This window comes from Streptopelia decaocto (genome assembly GCF_964273445.1).
Source record: "Streptopelia decaocto genome assembly, chromosome: Z".
In the NCBI taxonomy this organism is placed as follows: domain Eukaryota; kingdom Metazoa; phylum Chordata; class Aves; order Columbiformes; family Columbidae; genus Streptopelia; species Streptopelia decaocto.
This window is the reverse complement of record NC_138657.1, coordinates 72,184,891-72,211,973: the sequence shown is the minus strand read 5'-3', so window position 1 is coordinate 72,211,973 and position 27,083 is coordinate 72,184,891. Positions and strand designations below refer to the sequence as shown.

General features: G+C 54.9%; 2 protein-coding genes across 6 annotated transcripts; both read right to left on the bottom strand.

Annotated features, from left to right (window-relative positions):
* Positions 1-478: 478 nt before the first annotated feature.
* On the bottom strand, positions 479-10,423 carry FANCG (FA complementation group G). 4 transcript variants are annotated; one of them, XM_082075196.1, is made up of 14 exons: positions 10,303-10,423; positions 9,944-10,034; positions 9,141-9,272; positions 8,341-8,534; positions 7,472-7,640; positions 6,244-6,374; positions 5,739-5,885; positions 4,753-4,913; positions 4,445-4,511; positions 3,277-3,614; positions 3,092-3,147; positions 2,100-2,237; positions 1,102-1,234; positions 479-757 (listed from the first exon to the last, which is right to left on the bottom strand). In XM_082075196.1, the coding sequence occupies exons 1-14, from the start codon at positions 10,387-10,389 to the stop codon at positions 640-642; spliced, it is 1,962 nt and encodes a 653-aa protein (XP_081931322.1). In that variant the 5' UTR covers positions 10,390-10,423; the 3' UTR covers positions 479-639. The 4 variants fall into 4 exon arrangements, with proteins under 4 accessions (XP_081931322.1, XP_081931323.1, XP_081931324.1 ...); XM_082075197.1 differs by having other exon boundaries at positions 7,487-7,640; XM_082075198.1 differs by lacking the exon at positions 5,739-5,885.
* Positions 10,424-12,610: 2,187 nt separating this feature from the next.
* On the bottom strand, positions 12,611-27,083 carry PIGO (phosphatidylinositol glycan anchor biosynthesis class O). Of its 2 annotated transcripts, none has more exons than XM_082074308.1 (11): positions 26,965-27,083; positions 25,890-26,383; positions 24,385-24,528; positions 23,138-23,261; positions 21,900-22,059; positions 21,257-21,430; positions 17,784-19,356; positions 16,694-16,897; positions 16,179-16,381; positions 15,321-15,391; positions 12,611-14,761 (listed from the first exon to the last, which is right to left on the bottom strand). In XM_082074308.1, exons 2-11 carry the CDS (start codon positions 26,380-26,382, stop codon positions 14,641-14,643), a joined length of 3,267 nt encoding a protein of 1,088 aa, XP_081930434.1. In that variant the 5' UTR covers position 26,383; positions 26,965-27,083; the 3' UTR covers positions 12,611-14,640. The 2 variants fall into 2 exon arrangements, with proteins under 2 accessions (XP_081930434.1, XP_081930433.1); XM_082074307.1 differs by lacking the exon at positions 26,965-27,083 and adding an exon at positions 26,770-26,800.

The window sequence follows — 27,083 nt, the reverse complement described above, 5'->3', positions numbered from 1 at the left end:
TTGTAGGAGGCCAGGCTTGCCAAAGGCTCAGCTTACAAGGTCACGGGACCTTCCTCACCCAAAATCAAACACTTGGGGAGGGGCAGATGGCCCTTCGCCCCTCTCACTGTCACGCAGGGACACACAGGCACAAGTCTGGCCCCTGCTGCCACCCCTGGCTATTGGTGCAGCGTGGTGAAAATGGAACCTTGGAGCTGTGTGTTCTAGCCAAAACCACTTACCTGGTCCCCAAACCGCAGTGCGTAGAACGCCAGCACACAAAGCAGAGGTGGGACAGGCAGGACCTAACAAACCCAGGGAGCACAGAGCTGTCTCCACCACATGCAGCAGCACAGACGATGCTGACATCAAAGGCATGGGGATATCTCCACCCTTGGTCTCCCACACACATAGGACACAGCCTGTGGGTTCAGAGCAGCTTCAGGCAGCGTCAAGGCCGTGACTGCAAAGGTTTGCTCTGGGAAAAGGGCACTTAAACTAGAGCTGAGGCTTTTATTAGAAAAGATGTATTCTATTTCAGTCCTTTGGGAATCCAGCTTTATCCAAGAGTAATTCTGAGCCTTGGAGGAGTTCTTAAAGGCCTCATGCCAGCCCAGCGCAGGGAGACTTCAGCAGGTGGGCATGGGGAGACTGACCGGGTTAGCACAAGGGGTCCTGGTTTGTGGTCCCAAGGTAATCCTGTATACTTCTGGCAAGAGACTCACTGTGTGGGAACATCGCCTGCTTCAGACACGAAACCAGGTACAGAGGGAAGCGCCTGAAATAGAAGGGAACGTTGTGGCAGCAAGGGCTGCAGCTTTCCTCGACATGGTGTGACCAGAAGTTTGCTCCCTGTGCTGCACAGACCCCCCTGGCTCTGCCTCAGCCTCTGCCTTCCCGTTGGGCCTCATGTCAGCTCATATGTGCCACAGGGGAGTCCTTGCAGAGCCACAGCCCGTGGTCTCTCAGAGAAGACATGGGGGGGAAGCTCCTCAGACACATTTATGCTGTGGATGCAGGCTAACGAGAGCTGAACCAAACCATCTGCACAGTTTGAAACACAGGCTGCGCTGCTGGAGCACTTGTGTGGCTGGGTAAGATCCCACCCATCCCTCTACGCACCTTCCCTGCCCTTCATGCTGCCCGTTCTCGCCAGCGGGGCTCTGGGAGAACTTCTGCCAGTGAGCAGCCGCCTCCTGCTTTCGGTTCAGCTTCCACAAGGCCTGCACCAGGTAGGAGGCAGCAGCTGGGTCACCTGCAAGACATGAAGGGGAATTCAACCCTCAGCAGGGGAGGAGCAGGTCCCCAGTGCTGCTGTGGGTTGTAGGGTGTTGCAAAAGCAGCTCAGGAGCCAGGTGAGGGCAGTGAGCGTGAGCAGAAGTGGTGTAATGGGGAGGAGACAGTGTCACAGGCTGTAATTAACCCTGTGGCTGGCAGCCAAGCCAGATGGCATCAGCCCGATGGCACAGCCAGCCACACCTCTGTTTGGACACGGAGTTTTCCTTGCAGGCAGGTCTGCACCCCCAAAGGGAGGGAGCCTCGGTCAAGACTGTGACCAGGGGGTTTGGCAGATCCTGGTGAAGCTCGCACCCCCACAGCGTGTCAGCACAGCTGGAGCACCAAGCAGGGGAGGTCACCCCTGGAAGCAGCACTAGCCATGCCTTGGCTGTGCTCAGGACATGGACGGCTCCCCGCTTTGCTCCCATCTTCCCTGACAGGCCTCTGTATGGCTAGGCATGGACATGCTGCTTTCTAGGTTGAGGCAAGTGTCCAGCTGCTCCTCTGGGAAAGCAGACCTGCTCTGGGAGAAAGCTGGCTGTACCAAGCTGAGGTTTGGACACCAAGACATTTCCAAGCGGTCTCAGGACACAGGTTATGTGTAGGATTCCAATACACTCCTCTGACCACAGTTTTGGTCTGCTCCTCCAAGGCAGTGAGCTCACCAGGCCCCAGAGAAGCACCTCAATGTTTGCAATAACATTGCCAGTAGCACTACTGTGGTCCTTGGCGTCCAAGTAAGTGCGGTCTAGAACATAATGCCTTTCTGCTGAAGACAGCAAAACAGCCCAGGACAAATTCGTGGAAATCCCTTCTGTTCCTCAACAAAATGAGCCTCTTACCTGGCGAGATCTGCAAACCATGCTGGAAATCCAACAAGGCCTCCTTGTGCTTCCCCAGCTCCAGGAACTGTGCACCCCTCCCAATGAGAGCGAGCAACCTGATCTTCTGGAGCACCTCCACTTCTGGCAGGAGAGTCTCTGGCATAGAAAGACACACAAACCTGGAGACAGCATCCTGCAGATGTTCCCTCCCTCATCCCAGCAGGCTGAGGCAGGTCAGTAGTCAGGACTGGTCTAACAGTGACTTGTGTTGCTCATCTTGCAGGTCCCCAAAGCCTCAGGGGCAGAGCTCAGCCTCCCCACCAGGCTGGGAGAGGCTGGGAGGCAGGAGAGTGCAAGACAGAAGAACGCCAAGAGCTCATGGTGGTGGTGAACAGTGACCTTGGCAGCAGCCTGGCCTTTGGCTGCTCACCTGCACAACCGGTACAGATCTCTTCATAGAATCATTTCAGTTGGAACAGACCCTCAAGATCATTGAGTCCAACCATAACCTAACTCCAGCACAAAACCATGCCCCTAAGAACGTCGTCTGTGCATCTTTTAAACAACTCCAGGGGTGGTGACTCCACCACTTTCCTGGGCAGCCTGTTACAGTGCTTCACAGCCCTTTCCGTGAACAATTTTTTCCTAATATCCAATCTGAACCTTCCCTGGTGCAATTTCAGGCCATTTCCTCTTGTCCTATCACTTGCTACTTGAGAAAAGTGACCAACACCCTCCTTCTCTCCTGAATTCTGGATGGGAAAAGCTTCCCAGTTCACATTTAACTGTCACTTAGTGGGAAAGGAGGCAGAGCTGAGGCCAAACCCTGCTCCAACTCAACCAGCCATTCCTTCCAAAGGCAGGTGTGATGTGGAGCTCAGCACTCTGGGACAAGCATCTGCCAGAGGTGACGCTGGGCCTGGAACCTTGCTCCTTTGCCCACTGCTGCCAATCACACAGATCCCGATTCAGCCCAGCCCCGCAAAGGAACCAGCTGCTCAGTGTCCTACCTGTCGGTCCAACGCCAGACCCACAGAGCTGGACTCGCAAGAGATCACCAAGGCACCTGTGGGAGGGAGGGCAGAGGAGCTTTGGTACCACTCCAGGCTGGGAAATGAGCTGCACCCTGCCCTGGTCCCCCGCCAGGCATTGCTGCCAGCTGGGGAGGCCCCTTCTCCTTGCAAGGCTCTGTCACCTGCTGAACTGTGTTACAGCCTCCTTGCTCTCACCCAGCGTGGCCCATGCGCAGCCCTGGTGCAGGTATCCAGCTGCTCTCCAGGTGAGGCAGCACAGACTCTCCTTCTTCTGGGACAGAAGTCCACCTGCCAGCCCTACCCCTGGTGATGGGCACTCGGGCTGCTCCAGCATCTCCTCCACTTGTAACATCTGTGGGATCAGGTTAGTCGTCCGGTTGATGACCTCCTCGCACACAGTTATGGCATCACGGTGCCTCCCAGCCTGCTCCAAGGCAGACGCCGCTTCCAGGAACACCTCGGGGATCCTGGGCAGAGCTGAGCCACCATCTAGGGGCACCTGGGGAGTGAAAGCGATGCCCAGGCTCAGACACAGAACTGCAGCGCACTCTCCAAGCAGAATGACCCTCTGCTTACTGGAACCGCGGAGCTGCTGCTCAGCAAAGCTCAGACCCACTCCCACAGACACTGGAGCCTGCTGGAGGAGGCAGAAGCTGTGAAGCACTTAACAGCTCAGCGACAAGGTGGTAAATCCCTGCTCAGCATGGAGAAGGCTGAGAGGGGATCTTCTCAATGCTGATAAATATCTGAAGGGTGAGTGTCAAGAGGATGGGACCAGACTCTTTTCACTGGTGACCAATGATAGTATGAGGGGCAACGGGCACAGACTAAGGCACAGGAGTTTCCATCTGAATATGAGGAGAAAGTTTGTTACTTGGAGGGTGCCAGAGCCCTGGAACAGGCTGTCCAGAGAGGTTGTGGAGTCTCCTTCTCTGGAGACATTCAAAACCCACCTGGACACATTCCTGTGTGATCTGCTCTGGTGAACCTGCTTTAGCAGGTGGGTTGGTCCCTTCCAACCCCATTCTGTGATTCTGTGAAATCCCTACTCTTGAAGGGAAGGACATCCAAAACCCCAATGACAGATGTTCCCTACAGGTAAGGGGAAGCTGTTTCTCTGAACAGCAGTAGCCAAGTGGTCTCTGGTTTGAATCCAAAGGCAGATATGCCACAATTCAGAGGTGCCAGCCCCCAGCTCGTCTCCTTCACATCTCAAACTAGACACTAAGACATGGAGTCCAGCGGGTGACACCTGGGCCCAGGCTTTGGGATGGGGATTCAAACCTCATCTACCAAGTCACCAAGGGAGCTCTTCACCAAAACACCTACCTGCTGCTGCAGCCCCTGCTGAAGCAGAGCCATAAAATCCAGGTAATGTTCCACTGCATCAGCCACCCTGCAACAGGGACAGGACATGTGGTCGAAGGAGCAGAGGGACCCCAAGAAGTGACAGCAGCTGGGTAGAATCTGGATCACCAGCCCGCAGGTTCTCTCTGCACCACAATCACTCTCATCACGATACCCATGCTTTGAGCAGACCTACAACAGCAGTGCCAAACTGGACAACTTCCAGGAACACAGACAAAACCACAGCCCAAACAAGCAGCATGTTCCAAGTAGACCAGAGGGGCTGTTACCTCCCTTCTTGGAGACACCTCTGTGCCAGCAGGTACTTCACTTCAGAGGGGTGGCGACGGCGAAGAAGGGAAGCTAGTAGTGGTGTGTGAACAAGAAGCTCTGTTTGGATTAGGAAATATGGACTACAGGAAGCAGGTGCTGCAAGGTTTTCATCCAGAGCCTGTGAAAGATGAACAGTAAATATGGTCAAGACAAAGCTGGTCAAGTCCAGAGCAGCTGCAATCACTTGCCACTTTTGGCATTTGGAAATGCACCCAGACAAGCAGAAGCACTGCACTGCATAAGCACAGCCACGCTGTTCTCACTTGGTACAGCACAGCTGCTTCTAGGAAAAGCAACCAGGATCACAGAGGGACAAGCAGACTTCTCATTGCCACATGGCATCCGATCTGCAAGATCACCCAGATCACCTCAGGTTTTCAGTTCAGATTATTCTGAGCTGCCTAGAACCACCTCCCATTGCAGTCACAGACCTAAGTTAGGCCAGACTTTAGGCCATTCATAGTGAGAGATCCCTCTCCACACCTATGTTTGTATCTTATGGATTTCAAACAGCTGATGAGCTAAGTCAGTGTCTACTGCTGTGATCTGCTCCTCCCAAACAGACCAAGGTTGCTATGGCTAATGCACACCCCCTCACAGGCACAATCTGCCTTTTAAAGGCCTTTAGACTGTTAGATACTTTATTAAGAGACCGATAGGCTCCAACACGGGAGTGTAACCTCTTCTGCCAAGCCAGTAAGAACGTGAACTGGGACCCAAAGGTCTTGCCACATCAAAATGCCAGGTGCTGAGAAGGAATTTCAGACTTTGCTGGGTTCCTTCCCACCTACTGCTGAAGGCAGCACCATGGCTGGATCACTATAGTCTATTTTGGGGACCCCTCCAGGGTCAAACAGCCTCCCAGAAGGCAGGAGCCTGCTTGAAGCTCTGTGTAGGCTCTCCTGGGCAAAAATCAACTCAGAACTACAGGAAGCTGACAAACCTCATAGAGCAGAGTCAGGGCCTGCAGCTCCGCCTCAGTTTCCCCCAGCTCGTGAAACACTGCTGCGGTGTGGGACAGAGCGGGAAGGCACTGGCAGTCTACCTGGAAGGCCCGTTTCAGGTGCTGAAGAGCTGTCTGAGGCTTGCCCTGGTTAGATGGGAAGAGGTGCACGTTACAAGGACATCTTGCTGACATCTTTACTGTTTGGTGGGGTCAGGATCCCTGCTCTGCTTCCCCAGCAATCCCCACTAAGCAAGGGTAGCGGTTTAGCCAAAGGCCACATTCCTTAGACTGCCTTTTGAGCTTCTCTCTCTGCAGCAACCCTTTGCATTCAAAATCCCTGCCCAGATTTTGAAGCTCTCCAGCTGGGGCCACAGGAGCAACTTTTGCTCAAGACCTCGCCTTCCTGCAGCAGCCTAGAACCACACAGAGGCAGCACGAACATCAGTTTGAGCCTCCCCACCCTGCTCTTGACTGCGTTTCCCCGTGGAGGCCCAGCCGTTACCATTCGCTGAGCGCAGCAGCCAAGACAGATGTAAATCTGGGCCAGTACCCTCCTGGAGCAGAATCCTCGTGTGGCCTCTTGTAGGAGGGAGAGGGCGGTGGGGAAGTTTCCAGCCTCCAGCTCCTGCAACCCTAGGACAGACCCAACACCTCAGCTCTGTGGCCCCCTTTCCCACCCCAGCTGGTCCCCAAAAAAAGCCTACGTGCCCTTTTCTTCCCAGTGCCACAGGAACCCATCTGATCCCCTCCGCACCCAGCAATGCACAGCAGGATGGTGCCAAGCTGCCCACATTGGTTTGGTGGTATTGCAAGAGAACAAGCCACTTGGTGGAAACATCTAGCAGAAATCATCGCATATTCAAAGCCCAGATACCACGATACCTGCCTTGGTGCTGAACAGGGGCTGACACAGGGGCTGGGCAGGTCCACCAGCACATTCATGCGCAGTGACAGCCGTGCAGATGGGGAATCTCAGTCTTTTTACAGCACATCTGGGACATTTCCCAGCAGGATGCTTTGGTATATTAATTCATGAATATTTGCCACGAATGGTATTTGCTTTTCTTCCGATCCTCATTTCAGGCTTCCCTCTGAGGGATGCCTACATCACAGTCACATCTGCCACCTCCCTGCTGGAAGTGCTGTCACCACCGCAGAGGCTTCTGAGAGGCCTGTGGGCAGGAGCTCCTGCCCTCCCTCCTGGGAGGAAGGCCCTGCGCTGGCTGCCCCCAGAGCTGCTGGGGTTGTCAAAATAGCGAGCGTGGGAAAACCATGAGCTGGACAGAACACAGCAGCGAGATGAGATTAATCACCTGCCCTGACACCAGGCTACAAAGCCACACAACAGCTTCACGTGGCTCCCACAGCACCGTAATCTGAGGGGAACAATGTACTTATAACAAGATGGGCCAGAAGACAGACAGGAGAAAGAAAAATCTGCATAATCTCCCTGCCAGCTTTCCACTTTATACAACATCACTGTGGGGCTCAGACAGGCAGAGGGACCCCGGGACTGTGCGGAGAAAGCCTTAGCTGTGGAAAAAGCCAAGAAGTTCTTTGGATACCAAATGGTAAAGTTGAGACCCAGAGGCTCAGCCCCAGCCCTCTTGTAAAGGAACAGCCCAGAAAACCCCAGGAGTCAGTTTGCTTGGGAAGAAAAACCAGGATAAGGGCAGGGAGACGGTGTCCTGCGACAGGAGAGCAGTGTGAGGCTGCGCTGGCATGAGTACCTGCTCCACACAAACCTTGCAGGAAGGCTGCTGAGGTGCAGAGGACCTCTTTCAATTCCTTGGCACTCTGCACAAGGGACAGGGAGGACGCATCTGCAGGTACTTCCCATGCCTTGAGTAGGGAGAGGAGTTCATTCTCCCCCTCGCTGCAGTGAGCTCTGCCCAGGTCCTGTGAATACACAGAGGAGAGAGAGCAGGGAACGCTGAAGGGAAGCAGGAAACACTGATCCCAGGGCACACAGAAACAGAGGTCACACCAAACCCTTCAACAGTGCTCACAGTGCTGTGGAGCAATGTCCTACTACACCCCCGCTTCAAGTGCAACCAACTCACTGCAGTGATTCCTGCCTGGCCTATGGCAGCATCTCCCACCTCAGAGCGAGGGGCACTTTGAGAGGTTCCTGGCAAGGTAGATCCAAAAGGTAGATTCAAAAAAGGTGGGGCCCCTCAGCAGACTTCACACAGCCCTCACAATCAGCAGGAAAGGTTCCTCCGCACCCCACTGCTCACAGTTCCTCCATACAGAGGCTGAAAGTCCACCTGCAGCCCCCTTCCAGCTGTTCCAATCTCCTCTCCAGCACCTGGAGGACCAGGGCCCCAACAGGCAGAAGATATTCTGGGACCCATTAACTCACTTGCAGCCATTAGGCTGTGCTGGGACCCCAGGGAGAGGAGTACTCACCCTGACTGAGCAGCACTGATGGTTCAGCTCTCCAAATGCCACACCAACATTTTGCAGAGTGGCATTTATGACAAGCACAGTATTTATGCCAGCTTTGCCTCTTTTGGCAAACTCGCGCACGTTTGTATCTGCGCGGATGCTCTGGTGCAGGTAACCTGCTGCGGAGCACTGGCCCATGCCCAGTTACCTCGGTGTTGCTCAGGAGCCGGAGGAGGCCGGCGGTGCTCCCCAGGCAGCCGGCTGCCAGCCACCACGCTGCTTGCAGGGCACCCAGTTGGTGCAAAGGCGCCCGCAGCTCCTCTGCAGTTGCCTCCTGCAGCACCTTCTGCCACAGCTCCTCAGTGCTAAGATCCTGCCCGCAGGTCCCAAAAGCCTCCAGAACTGAAAAAACAAACAAAAAAGCCCAGCCATAAGACAACAGGTTGGTGTCCTGTAACAGACATCCTTCCAAGAGGGAGAGAAAGCCTCAAGCAAGCACGGGCTCTTTCCAGGGAAGGAATGGGGTTACAGGGCTTGCCCAGACTCAGCAGCATGGAAACCAAGTTGGAGTTAATGGTGGCACACGCAGGAGACAACACAGGGTTCAGAGCTACGACTCCAGCTCTGCTGAGTCCTCCCGAGGCCACTTGCCAACACTGCAGATCCTATTTCAGTGAGTTTTCTTTGAAGCCAGCACACCGTAATTAAAGAAAACACTAGTTTCCTACTGTCACTAAAGCTTTGCTAGAGATTTTGCACCTTACGCCTTGAAAACTCTCATTGCCCTTAAGACCTTTTGGCCCACCTCTGCAGGGAGCAGCAAGCAGACAGCCAGTCAGCTGCACATCGTCCCTGGCCATGAGCTACCCCACCATCTACCCTTCCCGGCAGAGTCGGGATTCCCTGCTCGCAGCCACAGCACCTCAGGCCACCCACCACACACCTCCAGAGCACAGAGAACAATCTCTTTGCTTCAAGGAACCCCCCTACAGAGAACGATCTTCTTACCCCTGAGGAGCCCTTGGCGTATTTCTTCTGCTTCTCCTTCAATGGCAGAGTCGGATGCTCCCATAGTGAAAGCCAGGTAGTTATAGAGGACGGTAAGCTCCAGGGGGAGGGCGGGGAGAGCAGCTGGCAGCCCTGTGATCATAGTCGACCCAACAAGAAATTAAGCTGGCTAGGAAAAACCCAACAACTATGCACACTAAGGTGTCATCACCCAGCTTTGTAACAATAGAAATGTCCTAGAAAGTATTTTTCTGTTATGGTGAGATTTAACAGCTTGGGAACTGCACTGCTAGAGAGACAGCAGGTGTCACTTCCCCAAGTGCCAACACAGCTTTAGTCATCCATTCCTCCAGGACTAAGGCCTTTCAGATCTCCCAAAGGAGCATCAATAGGCCACCCTCTTCCAACACTCACCCACCCTTTTGTACAGGTTTTCCATGCTGTCTCTTTTTCCCTGTCATCATGCTTCCCGTATACCACACCTGTGTCAGGGAGCCCCTTCCCCAGCTTCCCAAAAGCCCATTTTCTCCAGAAACCCCAAAGCTCTGCCCACAACCTGCAGCAAAAACACTAGGCAGAGATCCATGCTGAGCCTTAATCATTTTGCAGGCCCAGTTCAGCTTAGGAACAATTCACCCTGCTCCCTTCACAAGTTTGTTTCTAGCCCTGGGATATGGGAGCTGCAGCCCATTCAATGCCAGTGCCCAGGAGCCGGTACTTCCACCCTGATGTGCTTCGTGCCCAGGCCGACAGCAGGGGGGAGAAGGCGAGACACAGGGCGGGGCGGCCCCGCCACCACTCACCGCGCATCTTCAGGAGCAGCTCCCCGAAGCCATCTCGCTGCTCTCGCACCTCCAGCGACAACGCTCTGCCGGGCCCCGAGCACTGCGCTGCCTGCAAGGGACACTCTCACCCGCCGGCCTGCTGGAGGGGCCGGCCCGGGCCCCGCCATCCCATCCTATCCATCCTATCCCATCCATTCCATCGTATCGTGTCGTATCCCCTCCCATCCACCCCACCCCACCCCACGGGAAGGCCGCGGCCTAGCCCCGGGCGGCGGCGTTCCTATGGCAACCGGCCCCGGAGGCAGAGCGGCCGCGAAAACGGCAGCCCCGGGATTCGGGGAACAGGGCGGGAGGGATGCAGAGGGGACCCGTCGCACCCGCCAGCGGCCGGCCAGGGCCTGGCTCTCGTTGGCCCAGGCCTGCAGGCAGCCCGGCTCCGGGGCCGCCCCGCGCTGCCGCTTCATGGCTGCGGCCGCTGCCCGCCCGCGCGCGCCGCTCTCCTCCCGCCTTCACGCTGATTGGCCGGCGCCCACCGCGGAGCCGCTGAGATTGGCGGGCGGGACAGGGCGGAAGCGGCGGTCGCCAAGGTAACAAATAGTCAAGCGTGGGGAGAAGGGGTGGAGCCACTCAGCACCCCGCCAGAACGACGGTGGCCGAGGAAGCCGAAAGCTCGGCAATACGCGGAAGCGCCAGACAGCCCCTGGGGCGACCCGGGAGTCCCGCCTGTCCGCACCGGCCGCACGAAGGAGGAGACGAGCATCACTCGGCTTGGGTCTCACGGGTTTATTCAGGCATCCGCTTCACAGCCGCCCAGAGACCCACAACCACCCTGGGACTGCAAATCTCGCCCACCACCAATTAATTAATTAATGAGTCATTTAATAACGAAGCCAACCCTCCCTGGCTGCCGTCCCTGTGCCAGGCACAGAGCAGCGAGGTTGGGTAGTGGCAGCCCAAGCAGAGGCACCAACCCCAGGGACCGTGGTAGTTCAGAGGCAACGCTGTCAGGTGCACGGGTGCTGCCAACTTGCCTGTTTTGGGGTTTTTTTGAAGGAAAAAAGGCTCTACTGCCTAGCAGAGACTCAAGCATCACTTCCACTTCCCCAGCGCAGCTGCTGAGTGGGAACAAAAGCAGTAACGGCCAGATATGTAGATACCCAGGAAAGCATAGCACCACGCTGCATGCAGAGGTCGCAAATTGCTTTCTAGAACTGGGTTCATCCCCTTATGTTTTTTTATCCCAAATGGGGTACTGAGGCACAGAGAGGTTAATAACAAAACCAAAACAAAACAACAATCCCACTCCAAGCCACTTGACGAGTGGAATCAGAGGTTGGGGAAAGGGCAGCGCTCCCCAGCTGGGCTCCCGCACGCCAGCACCGCTGCTTCCCCAAGGAAGGGGAGACACCAAGAACACGACCGTGCCTCAAGTGCTGAGGGAAGAGCAGGGAGGGGTGGGATAGAGAAACGGGCGTGAGAACAGTGATACATGGAGCCCCAGGCTCCCCACGGCAGTGCCAGCCCCATGGACCAGCGCGGGGAGACGCTCCAAACAGAATTCCGCAGCAGCTTTGAGGAGCGCGGGATGAAAATGCACTGCAGAGCATGCTGAGGATGACACATCCCCTGTCACCCTCAGCCATGGGACACAGGGACCAGAAACAAACCAGTTGGAATAACTGCTCCAGGAGAGACCCAGCAGGCTCCAATGACAACCTCAGCAGGGATGTAGGGCAGGGCCTGCTCCCCAGCAGGCCGGGATTCCCAAAGAGCCCTGGTTTGGACCAGCAGGCGCCTTCCTCTGGATGCTCCTTGAGGTTTTAAATCAGCAAACACAGCCACGTCTGCTCTAGGAGCAGCGGCATGTCCTGCTTCCAATGTCACCAACTCTTTTATCCCCAGCACACTCAGGAGAACATCAGCCAAAAAACAACAACAAAATATCAGCTTGAGGGCAGCTGGGGAGGGTTGGCAAAGACTAAAAAAGACAATGAAAGAAAGCAAGAGCATCTCCAGCCCTTGGAAAACTCGTCTCCTTGAATGTGAATTCTTTGGTGTAGTAGCCAGTCTGCCTTGGCCAAGCAGCTAGCACTCCTTGGCATCTCCGCAGTGACAAGAACGCATTTGCAGCTTTGTTACTGCAGTTTTGTTTATCTCCAGTGACTTATGCGTGCTTCTGTGGCGCTGCAGCCTCCTGGGGTCGTGAGCCTACAGCCCCCGCAGGAGGGCAGAGGGGCGAGATGGAAGGATGAGGAGAGGATGCCCACACGCTGTCCGAGTCTCTAACCACGAACAAGGGGTACAGGAAGGCTCAGCAGTGTGAAGGTGGCCACTGAAAGAGGAACTAGTCCCAGAGATGGGAGAGAAGGAAGCCCAGGGGCCTGGGTGGCAGCTGCAGGGATGTCACAGGCCAGTACTACAGCATGAGCAAACATAAGGATTTCTGCAAGCACAAATAAAGACAGGCAGCAAGCTCCTGACCAGGTTACAAGGTTACAACAGGGCGTATTTGGGCTCCAGCCTCATAGTTTAGCAACATGTGTTATTTAGACTAACCTCACGTTAAAATTCAGTGGGTCGCTGCTACCTCCATCCCCTTCCTCCTCTCCATGCTGATGCACGCCTCACCCAACATTACGGCTCCCTCAGCACCAAGAACTATCTGGCCACCAAGGAGTCACAGTATACATCAAATAACCTATTTTTAATGGTGGGACTGCTTAAGCCCATCTAATTGTGGGTTGATGCATTCCTGCCCCCTCCAGCTTCCCCCACCGCGCACTGCTACCTCTTGCCTGGCACTAGGAACTGGTGTGTGCATCCAGGCAGCAAGGCAGCCTGGAGAGTCACACCAGCTACAAACCAGTTCCTGGCTGTGACAGGTGAAATTGAGCAGAGAGGTCCACAGGGCAGGTGAGATGCGAGGCTGAGGTGGCAGAGCACAGCCAGCAGGTCTGAAGGAGGACAGGCAATGGAAACCCAAAAATCAGAGCAGTTTAAGCCTCCCTGGAACTGCAGCTTACCATCTAAGCGAGCATTTTGCAGGGGTAAAATACAAAACTAAACCTGTCCTCAAGCACTATTTTCCACAGCAACTGAGCAGTCGGGCATAATGGCCAGAACTGAAATGATGGGAGAGGTGACGAGACACTTTCCCCAGGACTCTCCAAGGCAGAGAAGTCAAGAGCCTGCAGTTATGCTAGCCACCTGCAGTGAAGAACTCAAACAGGGGCAGTCATGGTGCACGAGTTAAAAAACAAATGGGACCAGAGCAAAAATCACTGCAGGAATCTCAGGCAAGCAGTCCTCAGCTCCTTCTGAAGTGGAAAGAGACAGAAGGTTTCATAGCACCAAGTAATGCCACACAGTGGTTCAGGGCAGTATGGAATCCCCGCTCCCATCGGAACTGCATGGGGAATTTAGCTAGGATGTGGCCAGGCACCATGGTCACTGTCCTCTGCCCATAAAGAAAGAAATACGATGTTTCCTGACTGCAAGCAGTCAAGGGCAGGTTCGGGGTAACTCACTTGCGCCACAAAGGCCCACGCAGAACACCAAGGTCGAGAGGGAGATAAGCACCAAATATGAGATCACCGGCGCCAACAGCTGCAGTGCCTGGGGACCCTTCAAGGTGACATAACCCCTAGCACACACACAGACACCAGTGAGTGAAGCCACCTCCCAGAAGAACTATTGTGTGCTCAGGGCTTTTGGGCAGCTGTTCCCCGGTGCTGGAGCTCTGACCACGGACACTCTCGCAGTGGGACAGCTACTCCATAATGCCCCTCTCCTCCATACGGGGATGAGCCAATGTTCTATCACTACACCAACTTAACTGTTCACCATCAACAGCCAGCATCTGGGTGCAGGTACTTAGGAAGAGATCGGGAGCCCTGGCTGCTACAGCCCCGCCCACGAGCACAGCGACAGGCGGAGACCATAAGTGGAGAGTTCTTGGTCATGGACACAGTTCTCCCTGCTACCACTCCAACAAGCTAAGCCTGCTTCAGGCTCAACGAGGCTGCCCAGCCTCCTCTCCTTCACAGGGGGGTCCTTCACAGGGCTGAGGAAGACCAGGAAAAGGGGAGTGAGTGTAGGGCAGGAGGGGTCTTGCTACAGAGCAACCAACTGGCTTTACAGAGGAGCAGCTGCCACTGAGACCCTGGGAACCATCTGCATGAGTAATCATGTGCACTTTTGATTCCAGCATGAAAACTGAGCACGTGAAGAGCAGCAGTGGCTGCAGGGCCTTCCTTCTCATCTCTCCCTTCCTTCCCCTCCTCAGCAGGCCCCTGACCACAAGTCACTGTCTCTGCACAGGCAAGGTGACACCCTGCTGGCCACCAAAGCTGACCAGCTGCACAGTGGGGACAGTTGTCAGGAGAGCAGCAGGGAGACCCCCAGTTGGTATTTCTCCAGAGGAACACTTCAGGACTCTTGCTTCTTGGTCTGCTGCAGCAGAGTCCTCCTGCTGCCAACAAATGCCCAGCGAGAGCTCTGATCTCCCCTGCTGAGAAACAGCACTGCAAGGAGCGGGGAACGGTTGGCTCTGGTCCTTCTGTGCAGCGCTGAGGCAGGGAGCTGGGGATGACCCCTGACTGCTGCCGGCAGGCACTCGTTGCTGGTGGCTCATGTGTCCCTCCCAGCTCCAGGGAGGCAGGGAGACAACCACAGCCTTGGCCGACGAGCAGGTCAGGTTCCCCACACCACCGGCACTACCTGAGCTGAAGGTGGCTGAACCAGGTGCTGACGGCACAGTCCACACGCATCACCAGGGAGATCCCCAGCAGGAGACAGATGCTGCTCACCACGAAGCCCAGAGACTCAAAGAGGAACCTGCAGGCACAACAGAGGCAGTAAGGATATCAGAGCAACTGCACCTGCAAGAACAGGCTGCTGCCCTCACTCCCGGCAGACTGAATTCCTAAAACCTGAATTACATTCACTCGCCAGCAGTTGCTGCCTGCAACCTGGGAGCCAAGCATGCCTCTGCTTTAGAGGCTGTTCAGGACAACAACCAGTTAGGATTTTGAATCTCTCACAGGCTGAGGCCACCCTACACTTCTACTGGCCCCAAAATTTGTTAGTTTAGCATTTCTGGGTTTAAGATTTCTGGTCTGATATCTCTACCTTTGACTCTCTGCCCTGAATATTCTTAGCTTCCAGGTGAGTTCTGTGTGTCCTTGGAAATAAAGAGAAATTTCCAGGCACTAGTTCAAGTTCAGCTTTTGATCTTGAAGCAGGAATTAGTTAAGGAGAGTCCTACAGCCTCTGCTAGGTAAGAAGTCAGAAGATTGATCACAGGGTCTCTTCCAACATTACTGTCTACAAACCCTAGTCAAGATGTCAGGCATACAAGCCCTAACACAGCATCGAAGCAACTCCTGGGACTTACTTTGGGGCAAAGACCTTCCAGACCATGAGGTGCCTCCTGAGGATCATAGCTGCACAAACACAGGCCAGAAGCTGTGGGTGAGATCAGGAAAAACAAGTTACAAGTGACTCTGGAGAGACCTCCTGGACACTAGGCTCACATTTGAAGGTGGTACCAAACTGCACACACCCGAGAGGCTGGCACAGCACACACCAGGAATCAGCATCCCAGAGGATTCCCTTCCATCGTGTCCTCATGTCAGTGAAGGCAAACAGCTCAGGGTACATGCAGGCCCTCCAAGGCAAGAGCCAGCACAGGGGAGGGCTCACACTATGCCTAATCTCACCTAATATTCCACTGAGAGAGACAATTGCTCTCCTGTTGTAGGGCCTGCCTCCTCCCATCCACTGTCTCTGGTCTGACCACACAAGAGAAGGATTTGAAGGGCTAAACCCCAGAAAGCTATTCACTTCTTTCATGGGATTAAATTCCTGGTGTTTAGCTATCTGTATCATTGACAGCACAGGGTCAGATGAGAACAAGAGCTGGTGGAAAATAGATGGGCATGGTCAAGAGGAGCAGGATCACAATCCTGCAGTTTCTGAACAGATATTGCCATTCTGGGCAGATGGGTACAAAAAGCAGCCTGATCCGTATTGCGGCTTCCAGACCAGAACCCTTCCCAAAGCACAGAGGAAATGGCATGGTGAGAGGAGAACCTGTGCAGCTGCTCTTCTGCCTACAACCAGATATATCAACCCTGGACCTGACTATGCCCTGGCTAATGACTTTATCTCATCAGAGTGCCCCATCATTCTCACAGTAACCGATTTTCCTCTTGGACAGCCCTCTCCACAGCCATCCTCCCTCTGTCCATACCTGTGTTCCAAGGACAAAGAGGTACTTCAGCCCCAGCTGCAACAGTGCAGTGGAGAACTTCTCCGGGGACTCCCGCAGCCTCATCTCCATCATGTGCTCCTCCACCTCCTGCAGCTCTTCCCGGGGCTCCTTCTTGGGCTTCTTCCTCTGTGAGCTGGGCATCTCACACACAAAGGGCCAAAGCAGGAGCAGAGGGCAGCCAACTACCTCAAGGACAAAGACACATGAAGTTACTGGAGCCCAGGAGGTGAGGAACAGTTTAGGCTCACACCATCATGCCCTGGATGTGCAGGAGGCGCATACCCCAGCTCCAGTTTGCTGGTCAGCCACAACTGCATGGAATGCTGCAGGCCATGGGCAGCTCTGTGGCCTCAGAAAGGGACAGCAAGAACACTGCTGTTCAGCTGGTGCCATAGCCTTCACCACCTCCTGGTCAGCCTACAAGCACCCAGACAAGGCAAAGCAGCTGAGCCATATCTGCTCAAGCTCAACAGCCCAGGAAGAAACTAATTTACCTGCAAAGAGGATATGGGAGGCAAAGGTGTTTGCGCCCACAAGGACAGCGGGCAGGAGGTTTGTGCTGTGGTCAAGGTGGAAGCCCACAAAGGCCGCATTCCAGTGGATGGCCGGGAAGATAGGCTGGTGGCCTGTGGAATAGAAGAACTGGGAAGCAGCAAGGAGCCAGGAGATGACTGCATACCAGGGCACTGAAAAAGGCTCTGAGAGACAAAAAAAAATTAAAAAAAGACTGAGAGATCAGCATCGAGGAACAAGACAGATCCAAGGTCAAAAAAAGCCTGTTGATTTTTATTCCAGGTTCCCATTCCACAGTCTCTGTTTCAGAGACAGAAACCAGGCAGGGTCCCACCACAGATACAGTGAGGGGCCAGGCAACCCCTCTGCTGCCTGTCCTGCTACTGGACTCCCTCAGCAGCTGTGAGGTCTGGTGGCTGCTCACACCCTGGGAAGATGGAATGGGTGTAGAGCCTCCTTCTCTGACACAAGGGACTTGTCCTCCTCCCACATTACATCCCTGCTGCATGCATCTCTCTTCTACTAGAGGATTTACACAGCTTTAAAAAAGCTGGAGAGGGCTCAGCCTGGAGAAGAGAACGCTCCAGGGAGACCTTATTGTGGCCTTTCAGTACTTCAAAGGGGCTGATAAGAAAGGTGGGGACAGACTTTTTAGCAGGGCCTGTTATAACAGGACAAGGGGTAATGGTTTTAAACTAAAAGAAGGGAGATTCAGGCCAGACATAAAGGAGAAATTTTTTACACTGAGGGTGGTGACACACTGGCCCAGGTTGCCCAGAGAGGTGGTCAATGCCCCATCCCTGGAGACATCCCAGGCCAGGCTGGATGGGGCTCTAAGCAACCTGATCTAGTTGCAGATGTCCCTGCTCATTGCAGGGGGGTTGGACTAGACATCCTTTGAAGGTCACTTCCAACCAAAACTATTCTATGATTCTACGATCCCATGAGGATCCGTGCACCACTGTTCTCCAAGAGCAGAGACTGGGCCCTGCCTGTCCCACCAGAAAGAAAACAATGTAGCTGCAGATAAGGTCACACCTCCAGAGGATGCTCTACTGAGCCCTGACTCACCAGCATCTCCAGCAAGGCCTCTGGCACGTGTGTGGATGTGCAGCAGCACGAAGGCCTCCAGGAAGAGGAGAAGGAAGGCGAGACTCAGCCGCTCGCTGTGCAGAAGCATCAGCAGGAAGCCCAGCAGAGTGAGTGCTATGACCAGGGCTGCGGAGTACACGCTGCCCAGCCCGTAGGCTGCGACAGTGGCCTTGGTGCTGGCCCGCTCCAGGCGGCTCTTCTGAGACTCCTGCATCCTCTTGTAGATCTGAGGGATGACGTGGAGGAAGTCGACTTCAGAGCTGGGAACCCCCAGGTAGGGAGTGACGATGGATCCCGCCGACTCCCGTGTGTCCTTGGCGAACACCGTCATGGGATTGCACAGCAGGAGCAGCAGCCCCACAGACGCCAGTCCATAGACAGCCCACGGAAAGGCAACAACTGCCACCTGCACCAGCTCCTGCAGCTTGCCCAGAGAGTCATCAGCGCTGGAGGCAACAGCCCAGTAGCAGGCGATGCACAGGACCACCAGTGGGAACCCCCAGCGCACAAAGAGCACGAGAGGGTCTGAGCTGTTCAGATTGCCATAGTGTCGCAGCCAGCTCCGCACTGCATAGACCAGCCCAGCCAGCAAGGCCACGCACAGGAGGTAGAAGAGGTTCTTGGCCCGTGTGTTTCTCAGGCTGGCAAGGGGGGAGAGGAAAAGAGAGGGCCGGCACTGCTGGATTTCTTCACGGCACTGGTGGAAGAAACCAGAGAGGCGCATGCAGACCAGGAGCACCGCCACAAGGCACAGCAGGTACCAGATCTCTCGCCGGTAAGAAGAAAAGCCAAGGAGCTGCTGCTTGGGGCCTTCTGGCACAGTCAGGCGGCCATCCCAGTGGAGCTTCCCCACCAGTAACATCACCAGTGAGGCCAGCAAGAATGGGGCCACCCGTGCCTCGGCCACCACAAAGCTATCAGAGAACATTGCTCCGCAGCGGAAGAGCAGAATGCCCATGGGGAAGGCCAGCCCCAGCCACGCTCGCAGCCTCTGTCTCAGGCCAATGCTGGCCAAGGGTGGCTGACCGCCTGCCAAACGGGCCCGCTTGGGATACCGGCCCCACCAGTGCCAGAAAAATCCCAGCTGAGAAGCTGCGGCTGCCCATGATGACACCAGGAGCAGATCCAGCCCCTCCTGGGTAAACACATGGGCCAGCCCAAGCAGAAAAACCCCCACCAGGCCCCAAAGCAGTGGGTACAGGAGGCAGCTGCGATAGAAAGAGTCCGACACTGCAGCCAGCTCTGAGGCCACGTAGCAGAGCAAGCACGAAGCAGCGATGAGGGTGCAGCCCCCCACCATCCGCAGGGGCTGGAAGCGGGCCCAGGACTGGGTGCACACAGCCCGTGCCTCCCGCAGGTAGAGTTGGAAGCGACCGATGAGGTTCCTCAGCCTGGACTCCAGCTCTGGAGGCACCGGCGTCATCCCCTGCACCTGGATGAGGAGCTGAGTGTGCTCCTCCACGGCACTGGAGAAGAGCTCCTGCAGGCGCTGGAGCTGCTCTGCCGGCAGGTCCTGAGCCACCAGTGAGTATGAGCGCAGGAAGCGGTCCACCTACAGGAGAGGGGACACGGGGTCACACAGTTGCACTGGGACCACTGGGAACAGAAGTCACAGTTGTCTTCCTCACTCAGCCCCTTCAGAATGGAAACAGGCCCAATCTGCCAAACCCCTCCAGGAGAGACCCATCCCCAGTTGCATCATCCAGGGCTGGTCACTCAAATCCAGGATGTGACTGGCAGGAAATACAACCCTTCTGCCAAAAGGACATGCCTCTCAAGTGATATATCCACCCCAACAGCCATACTGACTCCTCTTGGTTCTTGACCAGCAGATGTACCTTTGGTAACACTGTGCATCACTAAGGAGTTTTATATAGAGTATTTGGAAACAATTAGGCAAACGTTCTCCAGAAGTGCAAGTCACTACCAGCTATTAATTTGCACTTGATGTTGACTTTTACATTTTTTGTCTGAGGACAGACATAAAATTAAAGAGCTTATAGTAGATCAAATCAAACTGCTCCATCTAAATAGATCTCATTCTGCTTCCTACGTCAAGGGCACAGGAACAGAGGCAGCTATGATCCCAACGTCATAGAAAAAGTCTCACAAGGGCCTTACCAGGGCAGGGTACCTACACAAACACCCAGCTGCTGTAGATCTGCTCAAGCCCTGAAACACACCAATACCCTCACATGTCTTATAGCTGCCTCAGGGCTCAGGCAGTGTCAGCCAGCCCCTGCAAACACATGCACCAGCTCCCTCCCAGGCCTGCATGACACCCCTGGCATGCAAAAGCTTCTTCAACACCATGATCGAGCCACAGGCAAATGACTGCAAATATTTAAACAAGTAGGACTGGATAATGCTAACTCCCAACAGATGATGGTCGATACACTCAGTGACTGATGAACAGTAATGCACACTATCACCTTCATAGAGCAGCAGAGTGCTTTGTCTTTTAAACACACAGCAAAGAGGCTGAACACTTCTGCCATCCCATCAGCAGCGCTATCCTCCCCAGTTCCTCACTGATCTGCACCAGTGGCCTCCAGCTGGCACATCTCAGGTTGCTTCCAGGCATCTGGCCCCTGGTCTGGTTTGGCTTCGTCCTTGAGAAACCCAGGTGTTCACCTGAGAGCTGGATGGGGGAGTTATTGTGTCCTCCCAGCAATCCTGGGGTCCCCCAAAGGCAGGCTGGCACTTTGTTAAGACACGTGCCTTGTAATACGTGTGGCAAATCTGGTTCTGTAGCATGCCAAGAGCCACAACCAACAGCTCTCGTCCTCCATAGAGGCTCTGGCTTGCTCCATTGTCTGGGCTTATTTTATGTCTGGTATAGTCATTTTTGTTCAAATTTTGTCACTCAGCTGTTGGGGTTACATATTTCGTTGCACTTGGTGTAAACTGTTCCTTCTCTACCTCACTTTATTGTCACCTGTTACATGGTATTTCTTTTATTTAGGCCTTCGTTACTATTTTCCTTCCATCACTAATTTAGAACAGCTTCTTAGCTAACAGTGTTTCTCCTCCAAAACTGAAGCAGCATCAAAACATACACTTGCACTCTTGAATCTCCATTAATGAAACTTGCCCCTGTTCATTTCCAGCCTTAAAGAACCAGCCTCCCCATCAGCATCCCCAGTAACGAAATTCACCTCTCACCACCTGGGACTAGGCCTCACCCTGAAGCAGACGCCACCTTCCTGGCCAGTGTTTTCCACACCACAGCACTTATCACCAAGCACTAAACAGGTGTCTCTCATTTCTCTTCTGGAAAAACGGCACTGCCTTTTACTGGAGCTAACACTGCAAGGAGGTAACTCTTCAAAGTTCCCCACAAAGATAACACCATGTCACCACCCCACCTTCACCAAACAAAAGAGGTTTGTGCTTAAAAAGCCATTCCTTCTCCTCTCTGGTTCAATGGGAACACCGACCATAGGCCGTACCTGCTTGGCATTGATGTGGTAGACCGAGAGCTGCTGTAGGGCTGCAGACACAGTGTCACCGTCCCCAGAGAACAGCTCAGCCATCACTTCCCCAATGTTACTGTAGGGGATGGGCACACCCAGCAGCAAGGCCACAGTGGGCACCAGGTTCACCTGGGGAACGGCCTCAGGCTCCTGAAGAGATGGGGAGGAATCAGAAATTCGGAAAGAACACAGCAATTGCGGCTTTTCACTCAGGCTAGAGGACGGTGGGGAAGACATTCCTGTTCAGAGGGGAATCTGGGGAAGCCAGGAAGGGGAAAAACACAGCAGAAGGCAGAGGCATAGCTTGGCTCTCCCTGAGCGCCCTGCAGAGGAATGGGGTGGCTGCTGGGAGCTGCAAGTCCTTGGGTCCAGCCCCCGCGGCCTGGCAGCTCCCCCGGCCCCACTCAGACACCCCTCACAGCTGGAGGGGCCTGAACATGGGTCCCAAACACTTCAGTCACCTGCATCCCACGTCAGCATTTCCATTCTTCCCTTGGGAAAGATTACAGACTTCCCACCCCTCTAAATCTACACAATCCCATCAAAAGGTTACTTGCTGTAACCCAGGATGCAGTTTTCACCCCAGATGCCATCCCAGGCAGTGACAGCTGCTTCTCACCTCTGGAGGGCCACTGCCAAACAGGGGTGTTTTGCTGTACACAAACAAAGCTGCATTCACTTCCTTCTCGCTGTCGCCACCATGGTCTCCAGTCTCTGTCATGCCGTGGTCCCCAGCCACCAGAAGAAGGGTGTCATTCCTCAGGTGATCCACCAAGGACCTGCCACCAGGATAAAGAAGGTCAACTCCTACTTTGTCAGGGCCCAAACAGCCCAGGTGGGAGAGGACATGTCCTCACCAAGCCTGCATGCACCACAGAGGCGAAACCCACAAAAGGGTAGGAGCAAATCTAAGTGCTGATGCAGAGCTGTAACAACTGTGCCAGGTACCAGGGCAACGGATATCTTAAAACCAAACTGAAAATTCAGAGCCCTGAGACACAGTGGATTGATCTTAGGTCTCCAGGCAACGGTGGCTGGTTCCTCAGTGCCTTCAGGGATCTTGACAAAATACAATTCAAAAGGACCAAATTTTAGGCAACTTGTATTTGGGTCTTGTACATTGTATCATGCTGCATGAGCAATCTCCTACTTTTAAGGAAAAAAAAAGGGATTTGTCCCTGCCATGATATATACCACGCTCTCAGATGCAACAGGGCAAGTGACCCACTCCTTCCACATACTAAAGCAGTCTTAAGAGTCAAAAGCTGCAGCATTTCAGGCTGAGGCATGGCTGCGTGATCAGGATGGCTGGATCCCATTCTGCCCTCTGACATGAAGGCATAACTCACGGGCGGGCGCAGCAAAGGCAGCATTCCCTAGCCAGTGCTCTCCATGTGCTTTTCAAACATCAGCAACATCTCAGTGTGACAATGTTCATTTTAAAGACGGAGAGAGTGAGGCTCAACCGTACTCAAGCTGCACAGCTTGGTTGAGAACCAAGGCTCTAAGACCTGAGGACAACCCTACTCTGAAACCAAACCTCTTGTGAACATCTCTCTATGCAACTGAGACTGCCTCACCGCTGGGGTTTCAGCTGCTGCTGGCCAAAGCCATTCTCCATGGTAAAAGGCACAGCAAAGCTTCTTTAATTTTCCAGCTTGCAAGTTTCTCTTCCCTTTCCTCCTTTCCCTGATGGGCAGGGCGGGGGTTAACAGGGAGCATCTCCCACACTTTATTGTCCTGCAATAAATGGTGATAGCATTGCCTGTTGCCGTCTGCATCTGCCTTGGGAAGATCCCACCAGCCTGGATGACGGAAGAGGCCAGCTGGCAACCCCCCCACTGCCACGCTCATCACCTGAGCATCTCGTTCATCTGTGTGAGCTTCTTAGCCATTTCAGGATGGTCAGGTCCGTGTTTGTGCCCACAGTGGTCCACGCCAAGGAAGTGAGCAATCAGCACGTCCCATTCACCACTGTCCACTGCAGAACAAGAGCAGCCTTATCACACACTAGCCTGGGATTCAGGCACGAGCTCTGTGCCTGGATCCAGCCGCTGGAGCTTTCTGGTTGCTTCTAGAAACTGCTGCTTCTTCCCGTCCTGCCATAGTCACCCCCAGCCCTCAAGCAGATTGATGCAGGTGTTAACAGAGGCACACTCTTGGTCTGTGGGTGTCTGGGTGCAACATCGTGGAGAGCTCAATGCCCAGCAGTCGCCCCAGTACCTGTGTTTTTTATCAGCAATCCTCAGGAGAGGAATGGCCCAGTGTCACCCAAGTCACCTTGAAACACCTAACTCAAACTGCTAAGACCTGAGCTAAACCACGAAGATGCTCAGGAAAAGCAGAACCCAGAACTCCAATCCCCCTCCGGAGGTATTTCAGTTCAGACTCATCAATGTGCCCCTCTGCATCCCACCCAGGACATGGGCCCAGCACACCAGTGCTGTCCCTAGACAAAAAGTTACCCCAGCCTCTCCCCTCTGCTTCAGGACCTCATCACATGAAAGCCAACATATTTGGAGCTGAGTGATGAACTGCAGCTCTCCCACAAGGACATCCTCATGAAAGGCTACTGAACCCCTGATTCAGCTAGATTAATACACAGATTAAAAAAAGAGCAATCCCCTCAGTCCCAGGACCTCAGGGAAGGGTGTGAAATCACCTAAAATTCACACACCAATCCCACGCTCCACCTTCTTCCCAAGGCTGGCAGCCACTGATGCCTCCCAGTGAACAGCTGCACTGTTGTGTGTTTCCCAGAACACGGTGTCCCTGTCCAGGCAGCCACGTCTCACAGTTAAGCTGCTCCGCCTGCTCCACCCTGGCACTGTATTACTAGGACAAACACAGAAGTCCAACCTTGTCCCATCGAGCTGCACTCCCTCCCGGACAGGGGAAAGGTACTTCCAGAAACAGTTTACAGGCTCCAAAAGCCAGCTTATCTGTGGAAATCCAGCTACATCAATGTAATCCCCAGACAGCAATGTGTGACTGCCCGGTGCCACTCTGTGACAGAAAAAACTCTTCAACCCTACCCCAAACTTGCAGCAGGGCCCCCACACAACACAAAGGGTTATCCAGGCTCTGGGAATAGTGCTGCTTACCAGTTGGATAGAGATGCTGCAGGATCCCATTGTCCACAGTGTGAAGATCCTTCACATTAAAAGAAGGGAAGAAATACGAGCGGAAAAACTTCTTGGGGAAGAGTCCTTCCCAAGTGTCATCGCCCATGAAGATCACTCTCCTTCCTGAGTTGACAAGAAAGGAATTAATGAGAGCAGAGAGCCCACCCAAGTCATGATGTTACCCACACTGGTGCAAAGAGCCTGGGCAGATCCAGGTCAGGATCCAGAGCACTGGCTCCACTCCAACCTACGCTCGAAAGTGACCTAAATTAAAATGACCATCTGGTTGTACATGAATTTGAATACGGGGAGTGACCACCTCTGTTCCTAAGCCCACAAGTGACCCTCCCACCAAATCCAACAGCACAACCTCGCTGTTTATAATTGAGCTCTGAGACATCACCTCAGCAGAGAGACCTGTGGGTTGAGCAGGCCAGGAAGCAGGTAAGTACACACCATCCTGCTGCAGCACCTGGGAAGGTGCAGCATGAACAGAGAAGCCCTTCCCCAAGGCTCACGACCCCACTGTAAAACACAAGGCTGTACATTGCTGCTGACAGGGGTTGAGTAGAAGACGTGAGGTCCGGGCTCCGGCTTTAAACTCAACAGCGGTGGGTTTTCATATGCACGAAAGAGAAGGCAACAACTCTGATGCTTCCCACGGCCCTCGCTTTGCATGTTGTGCCTGCCCCCAGTCAGCCCTCCTAGTTTCTGCAGAACCTCTCCAGCCTGGGAGCGAGGACTGTTTCCTCCAAGGTGCCTTCTCTGGCACAGAGTGACCAGCGTTTTTCACCTCAGATGATCTACTGTGTTTGCCCACCTTGCTCGCACACAGAGGAGTGGACAACCCAGTCACAGTGCCTTATCCCAGGCACCGGTATTTGTGCGGCCCTGAGTCCCAGAAGGAAATTTCGCTGGGAAACACAAGACTGCATCCCACCCCCTTTTATCTACTCTACCATCCCACTCTAACAAGCCCTTTGCAGCTGCACTAAGCACACTCCAGCAGCACCAAACCACAAAGAAATTGTGATGAGGTTGCTGCCTACCAGGTGCAGGCAGCAGGCCAGGCACGCTTGCTGCCTGAGCAACACCCCCACAGCACACCCAGCACCAGCTCCTCCCTCGTTGTGCACCTCATCTGAATGCAAACATGACATGACTGATTGCCCTTGGCTTTGTACAGCCATTCCTGGTAGTGACCTTGTGACAGGCACCACCAGTACAGCCACTTTAGCCTGCTTTCTCTTCATCTTTGAAGATGAAGAAGTCATGGTCCCCACCACCTCTTACTCCCAGTACAAGCTGGAAAAACCCTGCCTGTGTGACAGCTCTGTCTAAGACAGCTGTCAGCTCAGTATGGCAAAGGAATCAGCTGACAGGGTGGAGGTTGCACAAGCAGTTCCCTTCGCAGGTACAGAGGAATAAAGCTCCTGCGCAAGTCCTGACCACTGGTTTGCATGACACCACCCCTGCCCACCTACCGTTCTGCACCAGCTGTGACAGCAGGTTGTCCTCCTGGATCGCGTAGGTGGCAAAGTTGCTGCCCACATCGATGAAAGTGGGCAGCGAGCCGGTAGTGAGGCCCTTGATGCGCTGCATGGTGGCAGTTGGGGGGTCGGCTCGGAAGCGGTAGAGGCGGGCATGGCGAGGCTGGGAGGTTGTGAGGTGGTGCAAGAAACTCAGCTTGTTCTCGTAGGGCAGCGGGCTGGCCTTGGCTGGGTTAAAGTGGGCGAACTCGAAACGGAGGGCATCGATGATGACAAGCACGGCCTTGGAAAAGCGCTGGGGTGCCCAACAAGAGCCCGGCGGGAGGCTCTGCCTCTCCCAGAGTGGCGGCACCAGCGGGTCTGAGCAGGAGCTGCTGCTGGGAAGCTCAATCCGGGTGAGCAGGAAGCCGCTCATGAAGAGCGCGATCCCAGCGAAGAACAGCAAGCAGACCCAGGCCAGGAAGAGCAGCACCGGCCACCGCCGCATCCTGCAGGGAAGGACAGGCAGGCTCAGCACCCCGCACCTCCACCTGCGCCAGGTGCCACCAGCCCAGGTGCTGCCCTGCGTCCCACACCCGCCTGTCCCCCACCGCCACCCCCGGGGCCGGAACCCCTCCCTGTACCCAACCCGCCCCGCGGCTCCCAGCGCTGCCCGGCCCCTCCTGGCACCCCCAGCCACCACACAGCAGCCCGGGCTGCGGCCTCACACCCAGCCGCCCCTGACCCCCATCACTCCCCTCAGACCGGGCCCGGCACCCCAACTCCCCTCCTGCCCCTCCGGCTGCCCTCACAGCCCCCCGTCCCTTGTGCCCCCTCAGCACCCCCGTCCCGCTCCCCCAGCCCCGCCGGTCGCGCCGTTCCCCTCCCGCCCCACCTGCGGCCGCCGCGACCCGGCGACAGCCGCCCCCGCCCCCCCGCCGGAAGCGCCCGCGAGCGGCGGCGCAAGGAGCGGCGGGCAGCGGCAGCGCCCCCTGGCGGCCCGGAGGCGCCGAGCTCCCCAAAGGGGAGAGCGGACCGAGAGAGCCCCCAGCTCGGCCGAGGGGTTGTTTTAATTAACTAATTAACTAACCGCCTGAGGCGTTCCTCTCCCTGCTGTGGGCGCTACGACGAGCATGCTGTAGAGAATCCGCCATCACACACCGCAATGGCAGCTACTAGGAGAGCAAAGGGATGATGACAGGAGCTCAC

What these genes read in the sequence shown, in the direction of transcription:
- FANCG (XM_082075196.1), bottom strand. Translation starts at nt 10,389, where the DNA reads ATGAAGCGGCAGCGCGGGGCGGCCCCGGAGCCGGGCTGCCTGCAGGCC. An exon ending in ACGCCAAGGGCTCCTCAGGG is followed by an intron (nt 8,535 to 9,140) that starts GTAAGAAGATCG and finishes TTGTTTTTTCAG; the next exon opens with TTCTGGAGGCTTTTGGGACC. An exon ending in AGGTGTCTCCAAGAAGGGAG is followed by an intron (nt 4,512 to 4,752) that starts GTAACAGCCCCT and finishes TCCCTGTTGCAG; the next exon opens with GGTGGCTGATGCAGTGGAAC.
- PIGO (XM_082074308.1), bottom strand. Translation starts at nt 26,382, where the DNA reads ATGCGGCGGTGGCCGGTGCTGCTCTTCCTGGCCTGGGTCTGCTTGCTG. An exon ending in GTCACAGCTGGTGCAGAACG is followed by an intron (nt 24,529 to 25,889) that starts GTAGGTGGGCAG and finishes TTGTCAACTCAG; the next exon opens with GAAGGAGAGTGATCTTCATG. An exon ending in CTCCCATATCCTCTTTGCAG is followed by an intron (nt 16,382 to 16,693) that starts GTAAATTAGTTT and finishes TCCTTGAGGTAG; the next exon opens with TTGGCTGCCCTCTGCTCCTG.